General features: G+C 38.4%; 1 protein-coding gene across 8 annotated transcripts in view; it reads left to right on the forward strand.

Annotated features, from left to right (window-relative positions):
• Positions 1-583: 583 nt before the first annotated feature.
• Positions 584-20390, forward strand: part of SCAF8 (SR-related CTD associated factor 8) — a 198682-nt gene continuing 178875 nt past the window's right edge. For 6 of the 8 annotated variants that reach the window (XR_003003601.1, XR_003003600.1, XR_003003602.1 and 3 more), the window contains exon 1: positions 587-1212. Coding sequence is in view for 3 of the 8 variants with exons in the window: in XM_024747920.1 (XP_024603688.1) it covers positions 1183-1212 (30 nt within the window). In the remaining 5 variants the exon portion in view is untranslated. Of the gene's footprint in view, positions 1213-20390 lie in introns of all 8 variants that reach the window. The other 2 variants (XM_024747921.1, XR_003003604.1) reach the window with 2 other exon arrangements.

The raw sequence follows: 20390 nt of genomic DNA on the forward strand, positions 1-20390 counted from the left end.
AATTCCTTTAGAATAATTCATCTTTCATAAAAGATGGGTTCTTTCGCCTATGGAAATCTTGTGCGTTCTGGGCACGGCTTCCCGCTGTACAGACAAATGCACTCATTGTCTAGACCACGCCGGTCCCCCCCGGATTTTATGCAGCGTGCATTTCCTGCACTGAGCTGCTTGCTCGCTGCAGGCGTGCTTCCCTCGTCCCCCTGCCCCCGCCCGGATCCAAAGCTTTTGTTTCTAACGTTTTCTCCCGACGCTATTAAAATGCTTGGGCACATCGTTACCAAATAAGTGGCTGACTAGGAGCTTTTCCGGCTGTTAACCTTTAGGCCAACGTCCAGTAAAGTTCTGAAAAGCAACTAAACCTCGTGTAAAGGGGCCAAGCCACATGGAAACAACGGAAACGTGTATATTGCCTAAACTTGCCGGAGGGACATTTGGGATTTTCTTAGAGCAGTGCTTTGCAGTGGCCCCAAGGGCGCTCCAAGAGGCAGCAGCACTCGCTCCCGCAGCGGCGAGGAGGTGGGGTGCGGGTGAGGGGCAGGGACCCCGGGAGCCGAAATGAGCGGGGCCTCCTGGCGGCGACGCTCTGGCCCGCGCGCGCTCGATGGTTCCGCGCGGCGGCCCGGGCCTGCGCGGTCCCGTCGCCAGGGGGCGCGCTGGCAGGAGCCGCGGATCTCCGAGCTGCGCGGCCCGACTCGTGTCCGCCATATTGGATGCCGCAGCCGCTGCTGCCAGCGCTTCCTCCTCCGTCTTCGCCGTGCGCTGCTGGTTCCTACGGCCCGAGCGGCGGGGAGGTGAAACAGGAGCCTGTCGGAGGAAGAGGAAGAAGGGGGTGGAGAGTGTAGGGGACCGGGCTAGGGGGTGGAAGCCCGAGACCGAGCGGGGCGGAGAAGAGAAGGCGCCCATCCCCTCCCCCGCCCGCTGCCAACCAGCCCCGGCAGCGCCTCTGTTTCCCGGACCGGCGCTCCGCCCGCCCTAGCGGCCATGCCGGGGCCTCGCTGCCCCTAAGGGAACCTTGCCCCGCCGGTGCTTGCCCTTCCCCTCCTGCCCGGGGTCGCAGCGGCCCGGCCTCCCGCCGGCGCCCCCTCCTCGCAGCCGCGTTGCCGCCCCCGTCTCGCTCTCCCCACCCAGTGCAGTGGCCGCCGCCTCTTCCGCCGCCGGGCTCCGAGCCTCCGCACCGACAACATGGAGGCTGTGAAAACCTTCAATAGCGAGGTTGGTATTGTACTTTAGCCTCCCCTCCTACCCATGCTCCCCCCAACCCGGGACGAGGCCACTGCGGGAGGGTGGGCACTGGCCCGCAGTGCTTTTCAGGGTGGGGCGAGTGGCGGCCTAGCTGTGGCCGTGGGGGAGGGGTGTTTCTCTGCCCCGGTGCCCCTCCCCCGATTCCGTGGGCGGAGGGCTGGAAGAGGGCCGCCCCGGAGCGGAGGGAGGTTCCGGTGTCTCCAGCAGAGTATTGAGTGGCTGCGGGGCTGGAGGGAAGGCCCGCTTGGGCCCTCCCCCGGAGGCTTACGGCAGGTCTCTCCGGGTCAGTTCCGCCAATGCCTGGCCCGCCCATCTCTTTCCTGGGCCTGCGGGATTTTAACTGGAGGCTGGGCATCACCGCCCAGACCTTTCCCGGGTCCTTAATGAGGCAGGCCGTGATCGGGGGTAGTGCAGGCAGAGCACCTACAGGGGTGATAACCTGTGGTCACCTTGCAAGTAGTGTTTGTTTATAATTGAGATATTGTTGGCTAGGTAACCTGCCAACTAGGGACTTAAGCTAAGGGCATGGTTGATCGGGAGGCGAGATTATTCTGCAATTTCTCCTATTCTTACTCCCCCCCTGTTCTCATCATCCGACATAAAGACAGGTAGGGTGAGTTGTGCATGCAGAGGGAAGATGCTGGAGAAGCATTTCCCACGGGCTCCTTCACGTGTCATATATAGGGCTAGATTTTTAACAAGCAGGTGTCCAGTTTTCACTGTTTAGTTGAGTTCACTAGTCTGAAGGGAGACAAGTTTTGATAAAATATTTTAAAATCTTTTAAAACTCCGGTAGGAATAGACCTTAATGCTAACATTAAACGAGCATTTAACAAGTACATATCTACACAACCAGAGTTATCCTTAACCTGTATGACTTATTTAACAATATTTTAATGTGATGTTAACTAAATTTATATAAATTTTATGAACTTTTCATGTGAAAGTGCTAATACTCCATTCAGTAGTATAATAGTGATATTCTGAACAGGGCAATACTTTAAAAAGCTGTTTTACAATTTTGTTTTCCAAAAGGAGAAAACTCGTTCCCTCCTCCCTCCCACCATCCCTCTTTTCTCCCTCCCTCTCTTCCTCCCTAGAATTGACGTTTTGGAAACTTAGCAAAGAGGCTAAAAGTTAGATAATATGTGAATTAAATTCTCCATATTAGACTAGATAGCAGTGACACAGTTACATGAAAGCAAGCATTTTATTTGGAAAGGATTTTCTTTTTCAATACTGGATTTTCTTTCTTTCTTTTTTTTTTTTTTACCGCTTCTTGATACAAATTAGAGCAGTAGACTTGGGAATCTTTTCCATTTTTTTATGAATTTATAGCTGATAATTTGGGTCAGATTATAAAATTTGGTTCAACCCCACAATACTCTTGTCCTTAAAATCTGGAATAAAAAGTAAGGATACTGTATGTTCCAATTTATTGCTAATAGTTTCATGGCTCTGCAGGGGGGAAAACAACAGGTCTGTAGCCTTTTTATTTGCTACATGTGGTGCTATAGCACTAAGAGAATGTTAAAGTGTTTTTTTAATTATAAAAAATATCATTTCTCTTATTTCCTTGCAATTATTTGTTTACCCTACGCCTTTTTGTTGGGTGCCTCTCCTGTTTATCTTGGGGGTTCCTAATATGTACCCTCCTCCACTCCCAGCCCTCCCTGCCACGTGGTAGATAGAAACAAGTGGTTAGTACACTGTGGTTGGTCACTGTAAAGCCTGGTGGATTACAGGTGTTAACAATTGGTTTTTCATTTTAGCGTTGATGTTAAGGGTAAGGAGCCTAACATTTAAATGGCTGGCTTTATGCTTCAGCTCTTCTCTCAGCTAATCTTCATAAGCACTTGAGATTTGTGGTAGTATTCCCATTTTAGTTTATGTAGCACTCTCTCTTTTCCCCTTACGTATTTCAGAGACCTTAAAACATCTTTTAACTTCCTATTTACTAATAAACGCTCGCACTGAATTCACCATATTTGAAAATGGGGTTGGCTTAAAAATTGTAGCAGTTAACAGTCATAGAATTGAGGAAGGGCAATAGATTTTGAAGGAGATTCAGAAGAATATAGTTTTTTTTTGCTTTAAACTCAAAGTACATAATCCTGTTTTTTTCTGATTTCTGAATATAGTTTCTGTGAATATCTATAACACTTGCTGATGTAGTAAAAATTTGTTGTTGCAAGGAAGTATATAGTGGGAAATAGTTCAGTAATGACGTTTTTCCATTAAATCACGTGTTGCAAAGTGCAAAAATAAAAAAGGAATCTGAGTTACAGGATTAGGAGAAAAGGATGTTTTAGAATGTTTACTTGCAGTGAATTTGGCTTTTAAAGGCATCTCTCCTTGGGCTGAGCCCAACAGAACTTTCTCTGGCAAGTTTAAAGGTATCTTTGAAGCATTGAATTGTCAAGAAGTGCCATTTGCTTTATAAGGCACCACAATTTAGCGCTATATGTATAATGTTTAAAGTAAGAAATGCTTAGCTTTTATAACTTGCTAATTATCAGGTTTTTCAAGATTAAAAAAAAGACAAGCAAGCAGATCTTGGCTTGAAAGCAGGAACGTGCCAGAGATTTTAAAGTTCAGAATATAGGCTTTTAATCTGCAGATTGTGGCTAAGTCTCAGTCTGAACGTGTGGGGTCTTCTGCAGGATATGTCCGAGTCATGATGGCGTGTCTGCCTGCCCGCCTTCCTCCACCCCGCCCAACCCTTTTCTCAAAGGGGCTTTGTGCCTCCCTACCCCGTTTTCAAATGCACTGTCAGAAGATCCTTTACGTGGTAAATCCCTCGTACGTATCATGAGTTAAATGAGATTGAGGCTCAAGAACTGATATTTAAGTGCCCATTGTGCTAGTTTTGTGGGAAAACTTTAATTTCCAGTTAAGCATCATCCTTGTGATAAAAGTTTATCCCGTGGGCTTCCCTGGTGGCGCAGTGGTTGAGAGTCTGCCTGCTGATGCGGGGAACGCAGGTTCGTGCCCCGGTCCGGGAGGATCCCACATGCCGCGGAGCGGCTGGGCCCGTGAGCCGTGGCCACTGGGCTTGCGTGTCCGGAGCCTGTGCTCCGCAGCGGGAGAGGCCACAATGGTGAGAGGCCCGCGTACCGCAAAAAAAAAAAAAAAAGTTTATCCCGTGACCACTAATGTCAGTTCTGAAATGATGAAAGAAAATTTGTCCAGGATGGAATACAAGATTCCCTAACGGTCAGTGCTTGACCTGAGCGGTTAATTCCAGAAGAATTATCATCATTACAAGGTATTGTAGTTACTGCTGCTCAAAGATGGTGGCATTTATTTGTTATGATGGTTTAGAGTTCTCACCTCAGTGGAAAGGGTCTCATCTTTATCTGTTTAAATCTGTGGATTACGTTAGGACCACAGTTGATTACTGGAATGCAGCAATTTTATGTGAGCTACATATTTGTACTCTGTCCATAAGACTCCTCCTGTATGGAGGTTATTGTGGTAGGGTTTTTGTTTTTGAAAAGAGGGAAAAGAGAATAGCAATACAGGACCCTTTCCTTAGAAAATTATAACGTAATTGGAGAGGGCATTTTAGTAATATAGGAACTCTTAAAATAATATGTGGAAAATATAAGAATCTCTTATGCATTATAAGAATCTGTTATGCATGTATCAGGAAAATTATTGCAGTTTAAATTTTGAATTTACCTTGGTTCTTAAATTCTTTACTCATCTTAAGGATATCTAAATTCTTAGTGTCTTTTGTTCTTAGGATCCTTTGGTTAGTCCGATAGCTTACTCTTTGTTTCAGGATGTAGCCCTTTCCAGAGTCACTTTAACACCCAGTACATTTTCCTCTTCTGTGCCTTGTCTTTCATATCAATAGTGAAATCCCATCTTCATTTTATTCCATTTCCAAGTTTGTATCCAGAGTGTTCATTTGGTTAACTACAGGACTTTTAATACAGTCTTTCCACCAATATCTAGTAGTAGGCATGGTTTGGTAGAGAACAGTGGGAAAGGTAACAGGAATAATAAAAGCATGTGAAATTTGTTTTTATATTTTCCCCTTGTGGTTCAGGAAAGGGAATTTATGTGAAGTAGCTATAAAACGTTGCCTTTTTCTTTTCTTTTTCATGTATGGGGGACGTCTCTCTCTCCTGTTTTGATTTTCCAGTGGGAGTTTTAATTAGTCTTTTTTTTTTTTTTTTTTTTTGCGGTACGCGGGCCTCTCACTGTTGTGGCCTCTCCCCTTGCGGAGCACAGGCTCCAGATGCGCAGGCTCAGCGGCCATGGCTCACAGGCCTAGCCGCTCTGCGGCATGTGGGATCTTCCCGGACCGGGGCGCGAACCCGTGTCCCCTGCATTGGCAGGCGGACTCTCAACCACTGTGCCACCAGGGATGCCCCAGTGGGAGTTTTAATTGTAACAATTAGTCTATCTTTTTTGTTTCCACCTTGTGAAAATCCCTTAAAGACGTAGCAGTCTTGGTGTTATAAAGGAAGGAAGCCTTCACTAACCCCTCTGTGCCCCCAGTGGTTTAGATCAAGGTTTCTCAGCCTTGGCCCTATTGATATTTTGGGCTGGATAATTATATGTTGTGAGGAGCTGTCCTGTGCATTACAGGATGTTTAGCAGCAACCCTGGCCTCTACCCACTAGCTCCCCCATTGTGACAACCAGGAATATCTCCAGATACCAAATGCCCCTTGAGGGGCAAAATCGACCATGGTTGAGAATCACTGATTTAGGTCCCCTGTTAAACTGTCTTAAAACACTCTGTGCTTTTCCTTCTAGTGATAACTACAGTTTTAAGTAGTTAGCAGTAATCTTTCCCACCATATTATAAATTCCATGAGGACAGTGACCACGTATCTTTATTGCTTCATATCCTTGGTACATAGCATAGTGCCTTAGTACATAGTATATGCTAAATAAAGATTTCTTGAATGGATAGCTTGATGTTATAGTAGGTAGCTGAATGGCCTGGACCAAGGCAGTTAACATTTCTGGACATTTGGTTTTCTCCTCTGTGAAATAAATGATTTTTTTTTTTTTTTGAAATAAATGATTGATTTGAGATTTTTAGGTTCCCTATTAGTTGGAAGATTCTTTGACTAAATATGAAATTAATGTTTTGGAGGACTTAGTATGTATAAGCATTATTTTGAAGGTCATTTTATGGCATTGTAGGCGTATAGGAGTTCAGATGGGAAATTTAAAATCAAAACTGATTTGTTTATGGTTTTCACTTCTTACTAAGAGGGAATAGTGGGAAGGGGACTGTTCCATTGAAAGTTTCAGTTAGATTTAATCCATCCTAAGTTTTATATTGTGTAATTATGCTATTTCAAATCCTTTTTGCTTTGTTTTTCATTTTAAAACAACATATGGTAAAAGTTGTGTTTTTAACTAATTTAAAAAATTTAGAATACAAGGATAATTGAGACTGATACTAATGATTTTGGGGACTCTGTGAGAGTGTTTCAGTCATTCAGGATTAAATATAAAAATTTTTTGGCAACATTGAAATTCATAAGATATATATAGTTCAGCCGTTCTACTTTAGGCTAGCATGGAGTTTGTTACAGTAATTTTGATTGGCATTTAGGGGACATCTGTATTCCCCAGTCTTCTAAATAGTCATATTTTATGATCACTTGCTCCATTTTTTAGAAGTATAGTTGGCTTAGAATTAGTGCTGGTATTGCTGCTTGTACATGGAATTTTAGGTATTTCTTCTGGGCCAGTTTTCCTGTTATTGGACAACAATTAACTCATAATGGTTTGAGAGAATGTAATCAATCTTGACCTTGAACAGTGGCTGAGCTCCTGAGCTCTTAAGTGAGCTCATTTTATCTGGTTTTGTTTTCTCAACATCTTTCTCTACTCCTCTCTCTCAGGATTGTGCCTCTCTACTCCTGCTTGTACAGACTGCTTTTCCAGCAGCATGGACACAAGAAGCATAGTAAGATGATTATGACCCACATAAGGCAGGCCCTTTGGAAAATACTTAGGGTTAAATTGGTAGTGAAATGATGTCTTGATTATATGGGAAGTACTTGGGAAGCAGAATAAAGTTTGTCACTTAGAGTATGTTGGTAATCTGAAAGAGAACATGTAGGGAATAAGTTGAATTTTTCACAAAAAATAGGTTAAGTGAAAAAAAAGTTACTGTGCTTAGTAGTGAGTATAAATCATATCTAAACTCTTGTGCATTTACTTGCATTCTGCTCCGTATAGTTCTTTGTATAAGAAATACTACTTATGTATATAATATGAGTAAATTGCAAATCTCTGAATTTGGTGGTAGGAAGTAAAATACATCTTATATTTTGAGGAAGTTCTTCAAACTATAAGATGACAACAGATGATTGACAGATGTTGTGTAGTAATGGAAAAACAAGACTAAATCAAATTTTTGATTTTCTAATTATAGAGGAGCAGATTTTGTTAGCGGTACTATTATGAGAAATAAATGCTGGTGAGAAATGTTTCTGTAGCTTCTGATTCCTTGTCTGAGTTAGTTCTGTCTTAAGGTTGATGGTAAACACGATGCATTTGATCTTTCTGATTCTGATTTTATGCATTTATTTCGTCTTTGTAATTCTGCTTTGCCAGTTTCTGATACACCATATTTTAAAGTCAAGGAAGGGTATGTAAATATGTTATGGTATCTACTGTAGGTCAGGAAATACGTTAGGAACTTTGACACTACTCTATTTAGTCAGAATGGGGAATATAGATTATTTGTTCATGTTTTTAAAAGACATTTGTGGCTATTAATTTAATGTATGCCAAATTTGTTTTTAAAATAATTCTGCAACTTAGTATACTTTATAAAGACTGACTGGTATACTTTATAAAGACTTAGGATTTCATTCGTTTATTCATTTAACCAGTACTTAATGAATGCTTACCATACACCAGCCATTTTTCTGTCTGCTGGGATACAGTTGTAAACAAGACAAGTGAAAAGCATACCCTCTTTGAGCTTATGTTCTTGTAATCCTTTTTCTTTCACCTCATCAGCTTTGTGTGCAATGACCTTGCTGCAGAGCTAGTGAGGCTGGGCAGGCGTTACTGACTCTGGGCTTGCTTCTTTGCCAGGAACTGCGTGAGATGGAGCAAGTAGACTTCTTAAACAAGAATGTGATATTATATTTTCAACAATGGGGAAATAAGACAAGCTACCCTATTTTATTTTAAACTAAATTGTCGTATTAAATCTCCATTTGGCATTTTGGAATCATAACTGTTTTAGAGAACAGTTTTAAGGATGTTTTCTTTTGTGAGTGAGATATTAATTAGTCTCCATGTGTAAACAATTAAAAAATACTTTTAAGTGGTGACCAAACCCTTATGAGTTTGGAAGGATAAATTAAGGAATATTTTTATTTTTGAAACAAACTTTCCCTTGATTTGAGTGCATGAAAAAAATTTGGTGTCTCTTTTTCTCTCTTCTATAAACACTAATTTTCTGAATTTGATTTAATTCCTTGGGGCTTGTGAGTGAAGGATGAAAAGTTTGGATCACGTATTTTATGATCTTGGGAACTTGGGTAATGATATAATCTTTTTAATCTGGGTCACAGTATCTAAAAGATTGACCAGTAGCCCTGAAACTAATACAAGTTGTATGTCAGCTGTATCTTAATTTTTTTAAAAAGGTTGACAGAGTCCTGGTTAATGATTTTCTTTAGTAATGTTTTTGATACTGTAAAGTTTTATGGTTAAAAAAAATGATACAGGTATTTGAATTTATTGAAATGGTAAGAAGAATGTTGAATAAGTTAAATTTTTTGCAAACCAAAACACATAGCAAATGTCTAGTTTCTAAAACAGCCGCTTGCTATGGTGAAAAAATGTCTGGCTTGTGTAATTTTGAAGTACTTTTTATTTACCAAACATGGTTAAAAGTGAGCCACTTTATAATATATAGTGTTTTATGCACCTCTTTTCCCCAACTATTATTATGTTTCTGTGGATCTTTAGGGTTAATTTGTGAGAAAAGTAGGATAGGTGCTATCTTCATTTTACAAACAATGGAACTGAGGCCTACCATTGTGATTTTACCGAGGAAAAGCAGCTTTGTGTTAGAGCTGAGACTAGAAGGGCCGGCTCTCAACTCCTGGTTGAGATGTAAAGGAGAAATCACTCGATTTTTCACAATTCTTTTTGCTGGTATAATGTCCAAATATAAATTAACCATTTTCCCCACTTTTTATACTTTATTTTTACGACTTCAGGTTTACAGAAAAGTTGCAAGAGTGATAATTTTTATGTACACTTCATCCTGATTCCTCTATCTAGTTAATTTAATCATATTTGCTTTCTTATTCTCTTTCTCTCTCGACATACACATGAACGACACATGTAAACTTTTTTTCTGAACATTTGGAGAGTAAATTGCAATTAATGCCTTTTACTTCTAAATATAACTGTCTTTTCTGAAAACAAGGACATTCTCTTATGTAACCATAGTACAGTTATCAAAATCAGGAAATTAATATTGGTATAATGCAGTTGTCTGCAGACCTTCAGATTTCACTGTCTGTACCAGTAATGTCCTGAATAAAAAGAGTAAATCTAAATCCTGCATCACACCTTGCATTCACTTGTCATGTCTGTCTAGTGTCCTTTAATCTGGAGCAGTTGGTTATTACTTTGTCTTTTGTGACCTTTGATGATTGATGAGACTAGGCCAGTTATTTTTAGAATTCCCTCAATATGGATTTGTCTGCTGTTGCTTTATGATTAGTTTAAGGTTATGCTTCTTTAGCAGGAATAATCCAGAAGTAATATTTTGTCCTCAGGAAGCACATGATGTCTATTTATCCCATTAATAGGAGGTTAACTTTTTTCTGCAAGGTTTCTCCATTGTAAAATTACTGTTTTTCCCTTGTGGCAGATATCTTTTATAAAAATTAATTAATTTATTTTTGGCCACTCCATGCGGCTTGCAGAGTCTTAATTCCCCAACCAGGGATCGAACCTGTGCCCCCTGCAGTGGAAGCACGGAGTCCTAACATCAAACTTCGCTCTTCTTTTTTTAGCATCCAGTTAGTTCTTGCCTGAATCAGGACTAAGATGGTTGTCAGATTTTCTAAGTCTATTGTTTGTTTATTATTGGCAGTGCGTAAGAGCTTTTCCTTCTCCCCATTTATGCATATCGGTATGAACTCAAGGATTCTTTTCTTATTCATTGGGGTGTTTTGATGCCAGGGCTCCTTCAGGCTGGCACCTGTGTCATTTTGGTATGTGCTTATCATTTTTTGAGTACTTACTTTCTTGTATAATAAGATATTCCCACCCCAGCTCTGGAATCAGCCATTTCTCTGAGGAACCCTAGTTTCTTCTGGTGGTTATCTGTTAACAGATTGAGCTAGAAATTGGGTATATGTCTGAACATGCTTATATGTATGTGTGTGTGTGTGTATGTGTGTGTGTGTGTATATATATATATATACACACACACACACACATACACACACACACAAATTTTTGTTGTTTATCCATCTGCCTATCTAAAAAGCCATGAGTTCATCCTATCTCCGATAACAGTCCAGCACTGTAGGGTTCATTCTGGCCTTTCCCTTTTGCAAATCTGTAGTTCCTTTCTCTGACAGTGAGAAAACTAGTTCCCATTATCCACAATATATTTACTTACTGTTTTATCAATCCTAAAATATGCAGAAAGTAGTTGCAGAATTCTAAACCATAGGTCTGAAAACAAACCTATTAACTAGAATTTAGTATTTGTTTATAGTTCATCTTTTTTAGCCTGAGGATATATAGTCAAAATGCAGTGTTCAAAGATTGCTTTGTTAGTTTTTTCTCCCTTAATGTAGTCTTGCTATTCTTTTGAAATATAATTTGGCTTTTTTTTTTCTCTGTTTGTATTCCTTTGTTTTTTCCTCCATCCGTTTTTGTGATGTTTTAGTATGTAAAATATTAAACATAAATTAACTTTAATCCTCCTTTACTTCTTATTAGTCTCAGCATTATAACCACTTATGCTCTGGTGAAAAAAAAGAGAAATTAAACAAAAAACCATTTCCTTAGTATTCTTCAAATCAAATAAACCAAAATTTAGAGGTTTAGATATGGAGAAGGTCTTAGGTGAAAAATATGTTTCTAGTAGCAGAGATTCAATTCACAGGTGAAAGTACATATTCAAAAAACTTTCATTCTCTTTTGAATGGAATCTCCATTCACGGTTTCTGTAGAGGGCCAGATGGTAAATATTAGGTTTTGTGGGCCGCTTATGTCTCTTTTGCATAATCTTGTTGGTTTCTCACAGTTCTTTTAAAATGTAAGACCATTCTTGGCTTAAGGGCCTACAAAAATAGGCCATGGGCCGTACACTTATGGCCTTACTGCACTCTGAAACCTAAGAACTTGGTTAATAGCATGCTACTTGCAAATCAGAATTATAATTGAGCAGAAAGATATATTCTTTTATAGGCTTTATAAGCCTTTTTAACATCAAAAACAGAAACAAAATAACTTTAAAAGCTGCCTTAGTGAAAATATTTATTCAACATGTTTTTTGAGCACCTACCACTATGTGCAGATGTGCAGACACTATTCTAGGCTCTAGAGATGTAAGTGTACAAAACACACACACAAAAAATACCTCTGTCCTCTTGGAGTTTACATTCAGTTTTTTTGTGTGGGTGTGTACTGGAAATGAACGTTTCTTGTTTTTCCACATTTAGTGACTTCTGATGGACTAAAAGTTTTTTTCGTATTAATTGCAGAGCGAGCAGTCTTTCTTGAAAACTTGATAAAAAATGCAGCAAAGGGAGCAAACTTTTAAAAGCTTTGTTCATTTCTTCCTGTCTCCCAGTCATGATGCTTTCATTGTGTAGCTACACTAACTCACTAAAGGAAGAGAAGAGAAACCTCATTTATTGGGCTGCGCACAGAACCCAGACCTAATTTAGTGATGAGTACACATGTATTACAGATCCTTAAAAAGCTGTTCAACAGTGTACATAACAGTAAATCAGCTAATCTTCCTTTACTGCTTTAATGAATGAATGAAAAAAATTTTTAATTAATTTATTTGTTTATTAATTATTTTTGGCTGCGTTGGTTCTTTGTTGCTGTGCTTGGGCTTTCTCTAGTTGTGGCGAGCGGGGACTACTCTTTGTTGATTGCGACGCGCAGGCTTCTCGTTTGCGGTGGCTTCTCGTTGCAGAGCATGGGCTCTAGGCGTGCGGGCTTCAGTAGTTCTGTCGCACGGGCTTAGTTGCTCTGCGACATGTGGAATCTTCCTGGACCAGGAATCGAACCTGTGTTCCCTGCGTCGGCAGGCGGATTCTTAACCACTGCGCCACCGGGGAAGTCCGAGAATGTTTTTTAAAGTATTGCCCAAAGTTAAGGACCACTGTGAAAGTAGTTGCCTGTGTAGTTTTCTTGAAATAGGGAGAAAGTCTCCTGATAATGCTAATATGCATTTATCTAATAAAAGCTTAAAAACTATGTGCAGGTTATCTATCTTTTGCCTGGCTAAATACCAACACCTTTGAATAAAAATCATCAAAATGAGCTTTTACCATGTTGTATGTTAGTTGCTGAAATGACTTATAGCTTTGGGTAGTTTTTCTGTAAGCATTTAATAAACCAGTTAGTGCCCCCCCCCCAATGCTTTATTGAAATACGAGTGACTGCTTTTGTAAGGATTATTAACATGTTTGGCTTTGTTTTTTCTACACCAAGAAAAGTGGTTTTTATTTTTATAGCAGTTCCTCTTATTGGGCAGAATTTTCCAAATTCTTGTTCCCATTTTGTCAGAGAACTCAGAACCTCTTTTAGAGGCCTCTCTCTGCTTTGGTGGCAATTACAAGAACAAGGGTTGTGACCAACTTAGCTGAAGAGGATTGATATCCCAAAGGAGTAGGCCAGAGGCTGCCACATCATTCCTAGTACAAAATTTCCCAGTCAGTACTTTGATTCATTTGCAAAATCAAAGGATTAGGTATCTCAGGCATCTTAGAGCTGTTAACAGAGAGTGGTTCCAAATAATTGTGTCAGTGCTTCCTTTATTTTGCTAGTCCCTCAAGATTGTCAGACAATTGTTTCATTCTATTTTAACTATATTACAGTTTTCAAATTGCTAGAATGCAGTAATAACCCGCAAAGGTTCTAGTGTAATAGCAACTAGTGGTTGGAAGGAATGCTGGAAAGTAGTGGCTGGTCCTTTGAGCCTTGTTATTTATGTGTATTTGCCATCTATCAGGCATTGTATTCTGCAGAGTGGTTACCAGGTTAATCAGATACCTGTGTCCTTTTTCTCAGACAGCTCATATTTTAATAGGGGTGGGGTTGGGAATGGACTACCACAAAGGGTAAGAAGGTAACGTGACATGAATACTATGATACAGAGTAGTGGTGTAGACAGTTTATAAACAGTATGTGTATACTCTTCTGTGTATATCATGTTGTACACAGTATGATGGAGGAGACATTGTGTAAGGCAAAGGCTAGAGATCATTTTCAAGGAAATGGCAGCTTTGGGTAGGGGAGGTGGTTGGGAGGACTGCTGGAGGGTTAGGCAAGGGTCTTCTGATGAAGGGTCTTTGTGTACTATGCACAAGACCTCATTTTTAATCAGAAGGGAATGGAGATTCTGAAGGGTTTTTAATAAAAGCACAAGTTTTAAATTTGTATTTTAGAATGATGATTAATATCTTTGCAGAACAGGGCAGGTCAATGAGGGGTGAGATTGAGGGAAGGAAGTTTAAATTACTATAGAGAAGATGAGCTCAACTACAGTAATAATGGGGAAGAGATGACTAGATGAATGCAAAATAAATTTAGTAATAATAGGGAGCTGGATATAAGGAAGAGGGTGGTGCCACAGGGCTTTGGCTGAGTGACGATGTAGATAAAATGATATGGTACCAACCATGAATAGGGCAAATCAGGAGGAGCAAAACACTAGAGGAGGAAGATAATTTGATGGGTTGGATGAGGGATCATTTTTCCCACCTAGAATAAAAGAGTATGGAAGGAGGATTGAAATCACCCATATCTCAACCACCCAAAGACAGTGTAACTAGTTTGTTGAATACAGTTGTAGTTTTGAGCATCTTGAAGATTTGGTGTCTATGGGACATCACGGTGGAGATGACCAGCTGGATATAGGTCGAGCACTTAGAGAATAGGCTAGAGATGGAGATTAGGGGGAGATGATGTAGAAAAAGAAGAGAAAAAGGCTTGGGGCAAAATCTTTTAGAATCTTTTATCTTACTCAGTTTTTTTTTTTTCTTTGTTTTTTTAGATAAGGATTGACCCTTTCTGTCATATTGTATTTGTGAATGTAAGGACATTTTAAAGCAGCTCTGCTTGGAATTTGCCTGATTTTAAATTCTGTTTATACAACCAGATGTTCTTATATGCAATTAAAAGTTAAGTAGTAAATTGCATGGTCTATGAATAAAATTAAAGATTTAAATTTTGTTTAATGAAACTTTATTAGAATTCCGTAACATTGAGCCGACTTGTATCATTGAGTGTTTTCTTAGCTCCTCTTGGTCACGTGGTTTTTTTATCATAACTCTGTCTGCAATAACCAGTTTATTGTGAACATGGAATTGTGGTGAATTTAAATACTGTATTATTAGAAATAGAACCCATATTTATTTGAGAAATTCCAGCTAATACGGTTTGTAATGAAGAGGATTGACAAATGAATTATTCTTTCTCTTGTTCTCATTTTGGCCATTTCACTGTTAATAGATTACTTATCAGTTATTTAGTACCTCTAAAATTAAGAGGAGGTAAAATTCACATCTTTTTATTTTAATGTTACAAAAAACATAGGAAAGAACTGAAATCAAAGAAAGGTGGTTGTTTGGATTCCTGGGAAAATTTAAACTGAAGACTTATTTTTATATATGTACATGTTTGTTTATATTTATACATTTTGCTTTCTCTCATGGAGAATCATTTCTGTTCTCTTTGATTTTAGAATGGGGTAGCTAAAGACCATTACACTCATGGTAAGCATTTGTAGTTACAGGTTCTATGATTGGGTTTCTTGTTTACTTCCTTGTTAATGCTTAAACTTGATTTCCAGAAATTACAAATTTTAGACCTGAAACACTTGTGATAGTATATCATTTAATAGACAGATGAAGAATCAAGACCCAAAGGTGATGAAACTTGTTAAGAATCACAGTTTATGAGAGGCATATAGCTAGCAGCCAAATTAGAAGAAATTTCTGTTCTCTGCATCTCAGTTCATTGTTTTCACTTTTTCAGTATAATTTTTTGAGTGAGATTTTGGTAGTGTTCATGTGTGTTGTAGGTGGAAGAGGAGTGGGAATTGGTGATTCTTAGTAAATTAATATCACTTTATGCTAACTCTGGACCAGAATGAGGAACAAACTACTAAGGCTGCTGCTTCCCTGCTCATAAAATAGGGTGCCATAGGAAAACACGCATTCCTTGGCAAAGCGGTATTGTACAATAACACCCACTTAGCCAGCAGTTTTCTAGCAATCCAGCCCTCTGCAGAAGAGTAAAAAAAGCCTTTTTTACTTATCTTGTACCTCCTTCGTAGAAGAGGGATACAGTTACTCTGTAAGCCTGCATCATTAGCATGTTTCTAATTTTCATTTTCATAATGGTGGCTACTCTGTAACTGCTTTCTTTAAATTTTCATAGACTACTGTTTAGAAAGCTCCTGGTACAGGTATTTTAAGGCACAACAATGCTACAAAATTAATGTGGTTGCTTTCCAAGTAAGATGTGATAGATTACAGTTGGCAAGGAAGGAGGTGGTTGTTTTACCATTTATAAAATGTGATTAGACAAGATAAATTTTAGGATCTCTTAAATATTAGCCCTCATGAATAAGTTTTCTAATTAATTTTTCTTAGCTTCAGTTCACTCATTTTAAAAATAGGGATAGTGATACCTTCCCTGACTACCTCTCAGAATTGGTTTAAATATTTAAAATATTGGCTGGTTTGAAATATTCAAAAAAGTTGGTGTATATAAAATTTTAAATATTCAGAGAAGGTGGTTTAATATATAAAATTGTAAAATAATTTTATAAAGTACTTGGAAAGCTAAAGAATACTAGTTCTAATATTCTTAGTTTCTAGAGAAAACTGAAAAGTAGTTTTTTTTTTAAAGCTGCTACTGGGAACATTTACTGTCATTGTGGATGTCTCTTTTGCCCTGGAAAGTATTTTCATATTGTAACATTTTAATAATGGATAAAAGTTTTGGAGAGTAGGAGCTATAAAGAAAGTGCTGTATTATATTCAACATATTTTCCAACTTGGAGAAATATTTATAAGTTGAACAAAACTTTTGAATATCAGACAGTAACAAAATACAGACCATGATGTATTTTGGACCAGTATTATTTTTGGTCATCATTTATAAGAATTTCAATGTTCTATTAATCCAGCAAGGCTTTTAAGATAATCAATTTTAAATTGTTACTACGAGTATAATTTTGCACCAGATTGTATTTAAAGTATGTATGTCACATATATAAATATGTGTACACATTTATGTTTATATATACAAACACACATATAGATGTATGTAGAAAATTCTGAAAACTAGCCTACCAGCCTTTTAGCAGTGGTTGTTTCTTAAGAGAGAAGTAGGTCGATAGGCTGTAGCGAATGAGAGTTTTCAGTGTTTGGAATTTTTCATTCAGCATCTATTACCATACCAGTTTTGTAATATTTCCCTCAAACCCAAAATATTATGTGTCTTAGCTTTGGGGAAAAAGATGGAGTTGGTCTGTTTTAATGTTATTTGATTTAAATCCTTTAGAGAAAGTGAGCTTCCTTGTTAAGGGTTGGAAGACTCTTAAAACTTGATCAGTAGGCATATAAGCTTCATAATCTGTTGTCTTCAAACCTTCTTGGTTATTATTATTGGTTAGGTTGATGCTATTACATGGTTGTCTCCACGGTCATCTACCATCTTACTCAGTGACTCAGTTGTATATGTTTAGTTGGATGCTACTTGGAGGACTTTGCTTTGTTTTTGGAAACTGAGTGTTGGGGTAGCCAGAAGAACTGGGTTTGAGACATGGCTCTGTAGCTTAATACCAGTTTGAATTTAGTTAGGTCGTTTACCCTAAGTTTATATATCTGTAAAATGAGAATAATAAATACTAATCTTACTGGGCCATTCTGAAGGTAAAAGTGATATAGCATGTATAATATGATAGTGCTTAATAGTTGACAGTGCCATACAGATGAAAAGTAATATTTATTTTTAAAGATTTTATATATATATATACATTTATTTATTTATTTTTGGCTTCATTGGGTCTTCATTGCTGCGCGTGGGCTTTCTCTAGTTGAGGCGAGCGGGGGCTACTCTTCGTTGCAGTGCACAGGCTTCTCATTGCAGTGGCTTCTCTTGCTGCAGAGCACGGGCTCTAGGCACACAGGCTTCAGTAGTTGTGGCACACGGGCTCAGTAGTTGTGGCGAGCAGGCTCTAGAGTGCAGGCTCAGTAGTTGTGGTGCACAGGCTTAGTTGCTCTGTGGTGTGTGAGATCTTCGTGGACGAGGGCTCGAATCCATGTTCCCTGCATTGGCAGGTGGATTCTTAACCACTGTACCACCAGGGAAGCCCGTAATATTTATTTTTATCTTTCTTCTTTATTATGCTATTGCCTATCTCTTTTTTTTAGTTTTTGCATTTGTTGCTTATATTTCTGAAATGATTTTACTGTAAGGCCTGCTAGTCTTTTGGTCTACTTATTATCTCTCTGATATTTAGTCTTCAGTATTTTATTCTTCATCTCTTCAACTCTTAGCTCTTCAGGAAAGACTGTAATTTTGCTTTTCTCTTCCGGGATTCAGTCCTATATCTTCTAGGTATTATGTGTACATAAAATGACATTGTTATCACTCCAATCTAAATTTGTCTTTCTTCTACAAACTTACTTTTAGACTTCCTCTTTATGTCGGTAGTAAAAGTGTGTTCCCAAACACTTCCTCTTTAGGTCGGTAGTAAAAGTGTGTTCCCAAACACACAGACCTGAAAACTTGGAATTTTCATAAGTGTCTCTCTTTTATTTGTATCTTTTCAGTCATGAAATCCAATGAATTATTTTTAAAAATATGCTTTTCATCCTTCCCTTCCCTTTTATTTTTATTTATTTATTTATTTTTTTTGCATGTCACTTCCAAAATATATTTCATTTTTTTTAAACATCTTTATTGGGGTATAATTGCTTTACAATGGTGTGTTAGTTTCTGCTTTATAACAAAGTGAATCAGTTATACATATACATATGTTCCCATATCTCTTCCCTCTTGTGTCTCCCTCCCCTTTTATTCTTAGTACGAGTACTTTGGTCCATATTTTCCTAACTCCCCACTTGATTTGTTATAGTCAGTTTTTAATTGACTTTTAATTTATTATTCTCTGTTCTCTCTTGTTCATACAGTAGAACTACATTTTTTAAGATTACTAGATTAATTTTTACTAGGTTAATCTCTTTGAACAACTGTTCTGTTTGAATCATTTTGTATTTTGAAAAACCATTAAGATTCCTTTACCTTTAACTGTGCAGATCTCTTTTTTTTTTTTTTGCGGTACGCGGGCCTCTCACTGTTGTGGCCTCTCCCACTGCGGAGCACAGGCTCTGGACCTGCAGGCTCAGCGGCCATGGCTCACAGGCCCAGCTGCTCCGCAGTATGTGGGATCTTCCCGGACCGGGGCATGAACCCGTGTCCCCTGCATCAGCAGGCAGACTCTCAACCACTGCGCCACTAGGGAAGCCCTGTGCAGATTTCTTAACTGTGGATTTAATGCTTTTTATAAGACTATTTTATAAATGTTTATAAATATTTATAAATAAATATTATCAATATGTTTGTCATAAGCATTGCATATTTGAAAATGCTATGAAATAGGACGATTTACTGTATGCAAAGCTATACACTATGTATTCCCACCTTTGTGTCTTGCTTTTGGTACTTAGTGATACTCCAGTAGGAAAGCACAGCAGTCTGTTGAGATATTAATGCATTCCCATTAGGAAATAGCCACTTCTCCAATCCTTTGTGAAAATTACTGCTTGTCAAGAGATTTATTGATGAGTATGCTATATATGTAAATAGTGTAGAAGCAGAATCACAGCTGTGACAGGAATGCTCTCTTTTTCTACTCAGTCCATTTCACTTCCACTTTCCTTATTAAACCTTTTATTGTTTCTAATTACATTTCATTTGTCTGAATACCTTCCCCAGTAGCATTTTTTATTTTGGCACTAAATTATGCCCCGTGTTCTTGTTTTCATGAGGCAAAGTCTTAAGGTCCTCATGGATCCCCCATTTTTAAATACTAGTTTGGTATGTTATTCCTTTGTTAAATGCGTATGTGAACGTGTGGGAAGAAAAAGATGCTCAGTCACTAATGGTTAAGTAAGTTGTTTCCCCATACACCAGCTTTTTAATATACACACTTCGGATTAGTATCCAAAAAATTACCTGTGATTACATTTTAGAGACCTTTGGGATTGTTAGTGAATTGTCAAAACTGACAGTGGTAAATCTCAGAATATGAAGAATCTGCTATGTTAGAGTAATGATGTGTCTATGACCCTCCCCTTCCACTTCAGTAGATTGTTAGATAGTTGAGGTGAAAGGCTTTATGTTATCTTTTATCCCCTGAGGGGCTTAATATATTGTGCATATCTACAGTAGCTAATCAGTGGATGTTGGTTTAAGTCACCATTAGCTTTGACCTGTTAATCAGTTCAGTTTGGCTTTGTATTTTCCAGTTCTTTTTGTTCTATTTGTTTTTAGTTGATTTTGTTTTGTTTTTAGTTGGTTTTACCTTGAAAATAAAACTTGATTGATCTCAGTAAGATTATTGCGTGAGTGCTTATGATCAACTCTCAAAGTAAATTTGAAAGTAAGTACACAAGGGTGATTGTTGTACGTCAATTACAAGTTATATTGAGATTATTTCAGAGTGAGACATTCCACTCCTTTGAAATAGTTCTTTATTTCCATGAATACTGGCATAGGATTATAGATACAGGGTTGCAGAGATTGTTAAAAGTAAAGTTTGGGGGGGATGGGAGTAAAGAAATGTATGTCATAACTCTGGCTTTGGCATTCTGCTCCTTTGAGCACAATAGATCTGTTGCATTCAGGTGAATTTAGATA

The sequence above is a fragment of the Neophocaena asiaeorientalis genome, unplaced genomic scaffold, assembly GCF_003031525.2.
Source record: "Neophocaena asiaeorientalis asiaeorientalis breed wild unplaced genomic scaffold, Neophocaena_asiaeorientalis_V1.1 scaffold123, whole genome shotgun sequence".
In the NCBI taxonomy this organism is placed as follows: domain Eukaryota; kingdom Metazoa; phylum Chordata; class Mammalia; order Artiodactyla; family Phocoenidae; genus Neophocaena; species Neophocaena asiaeorientalis.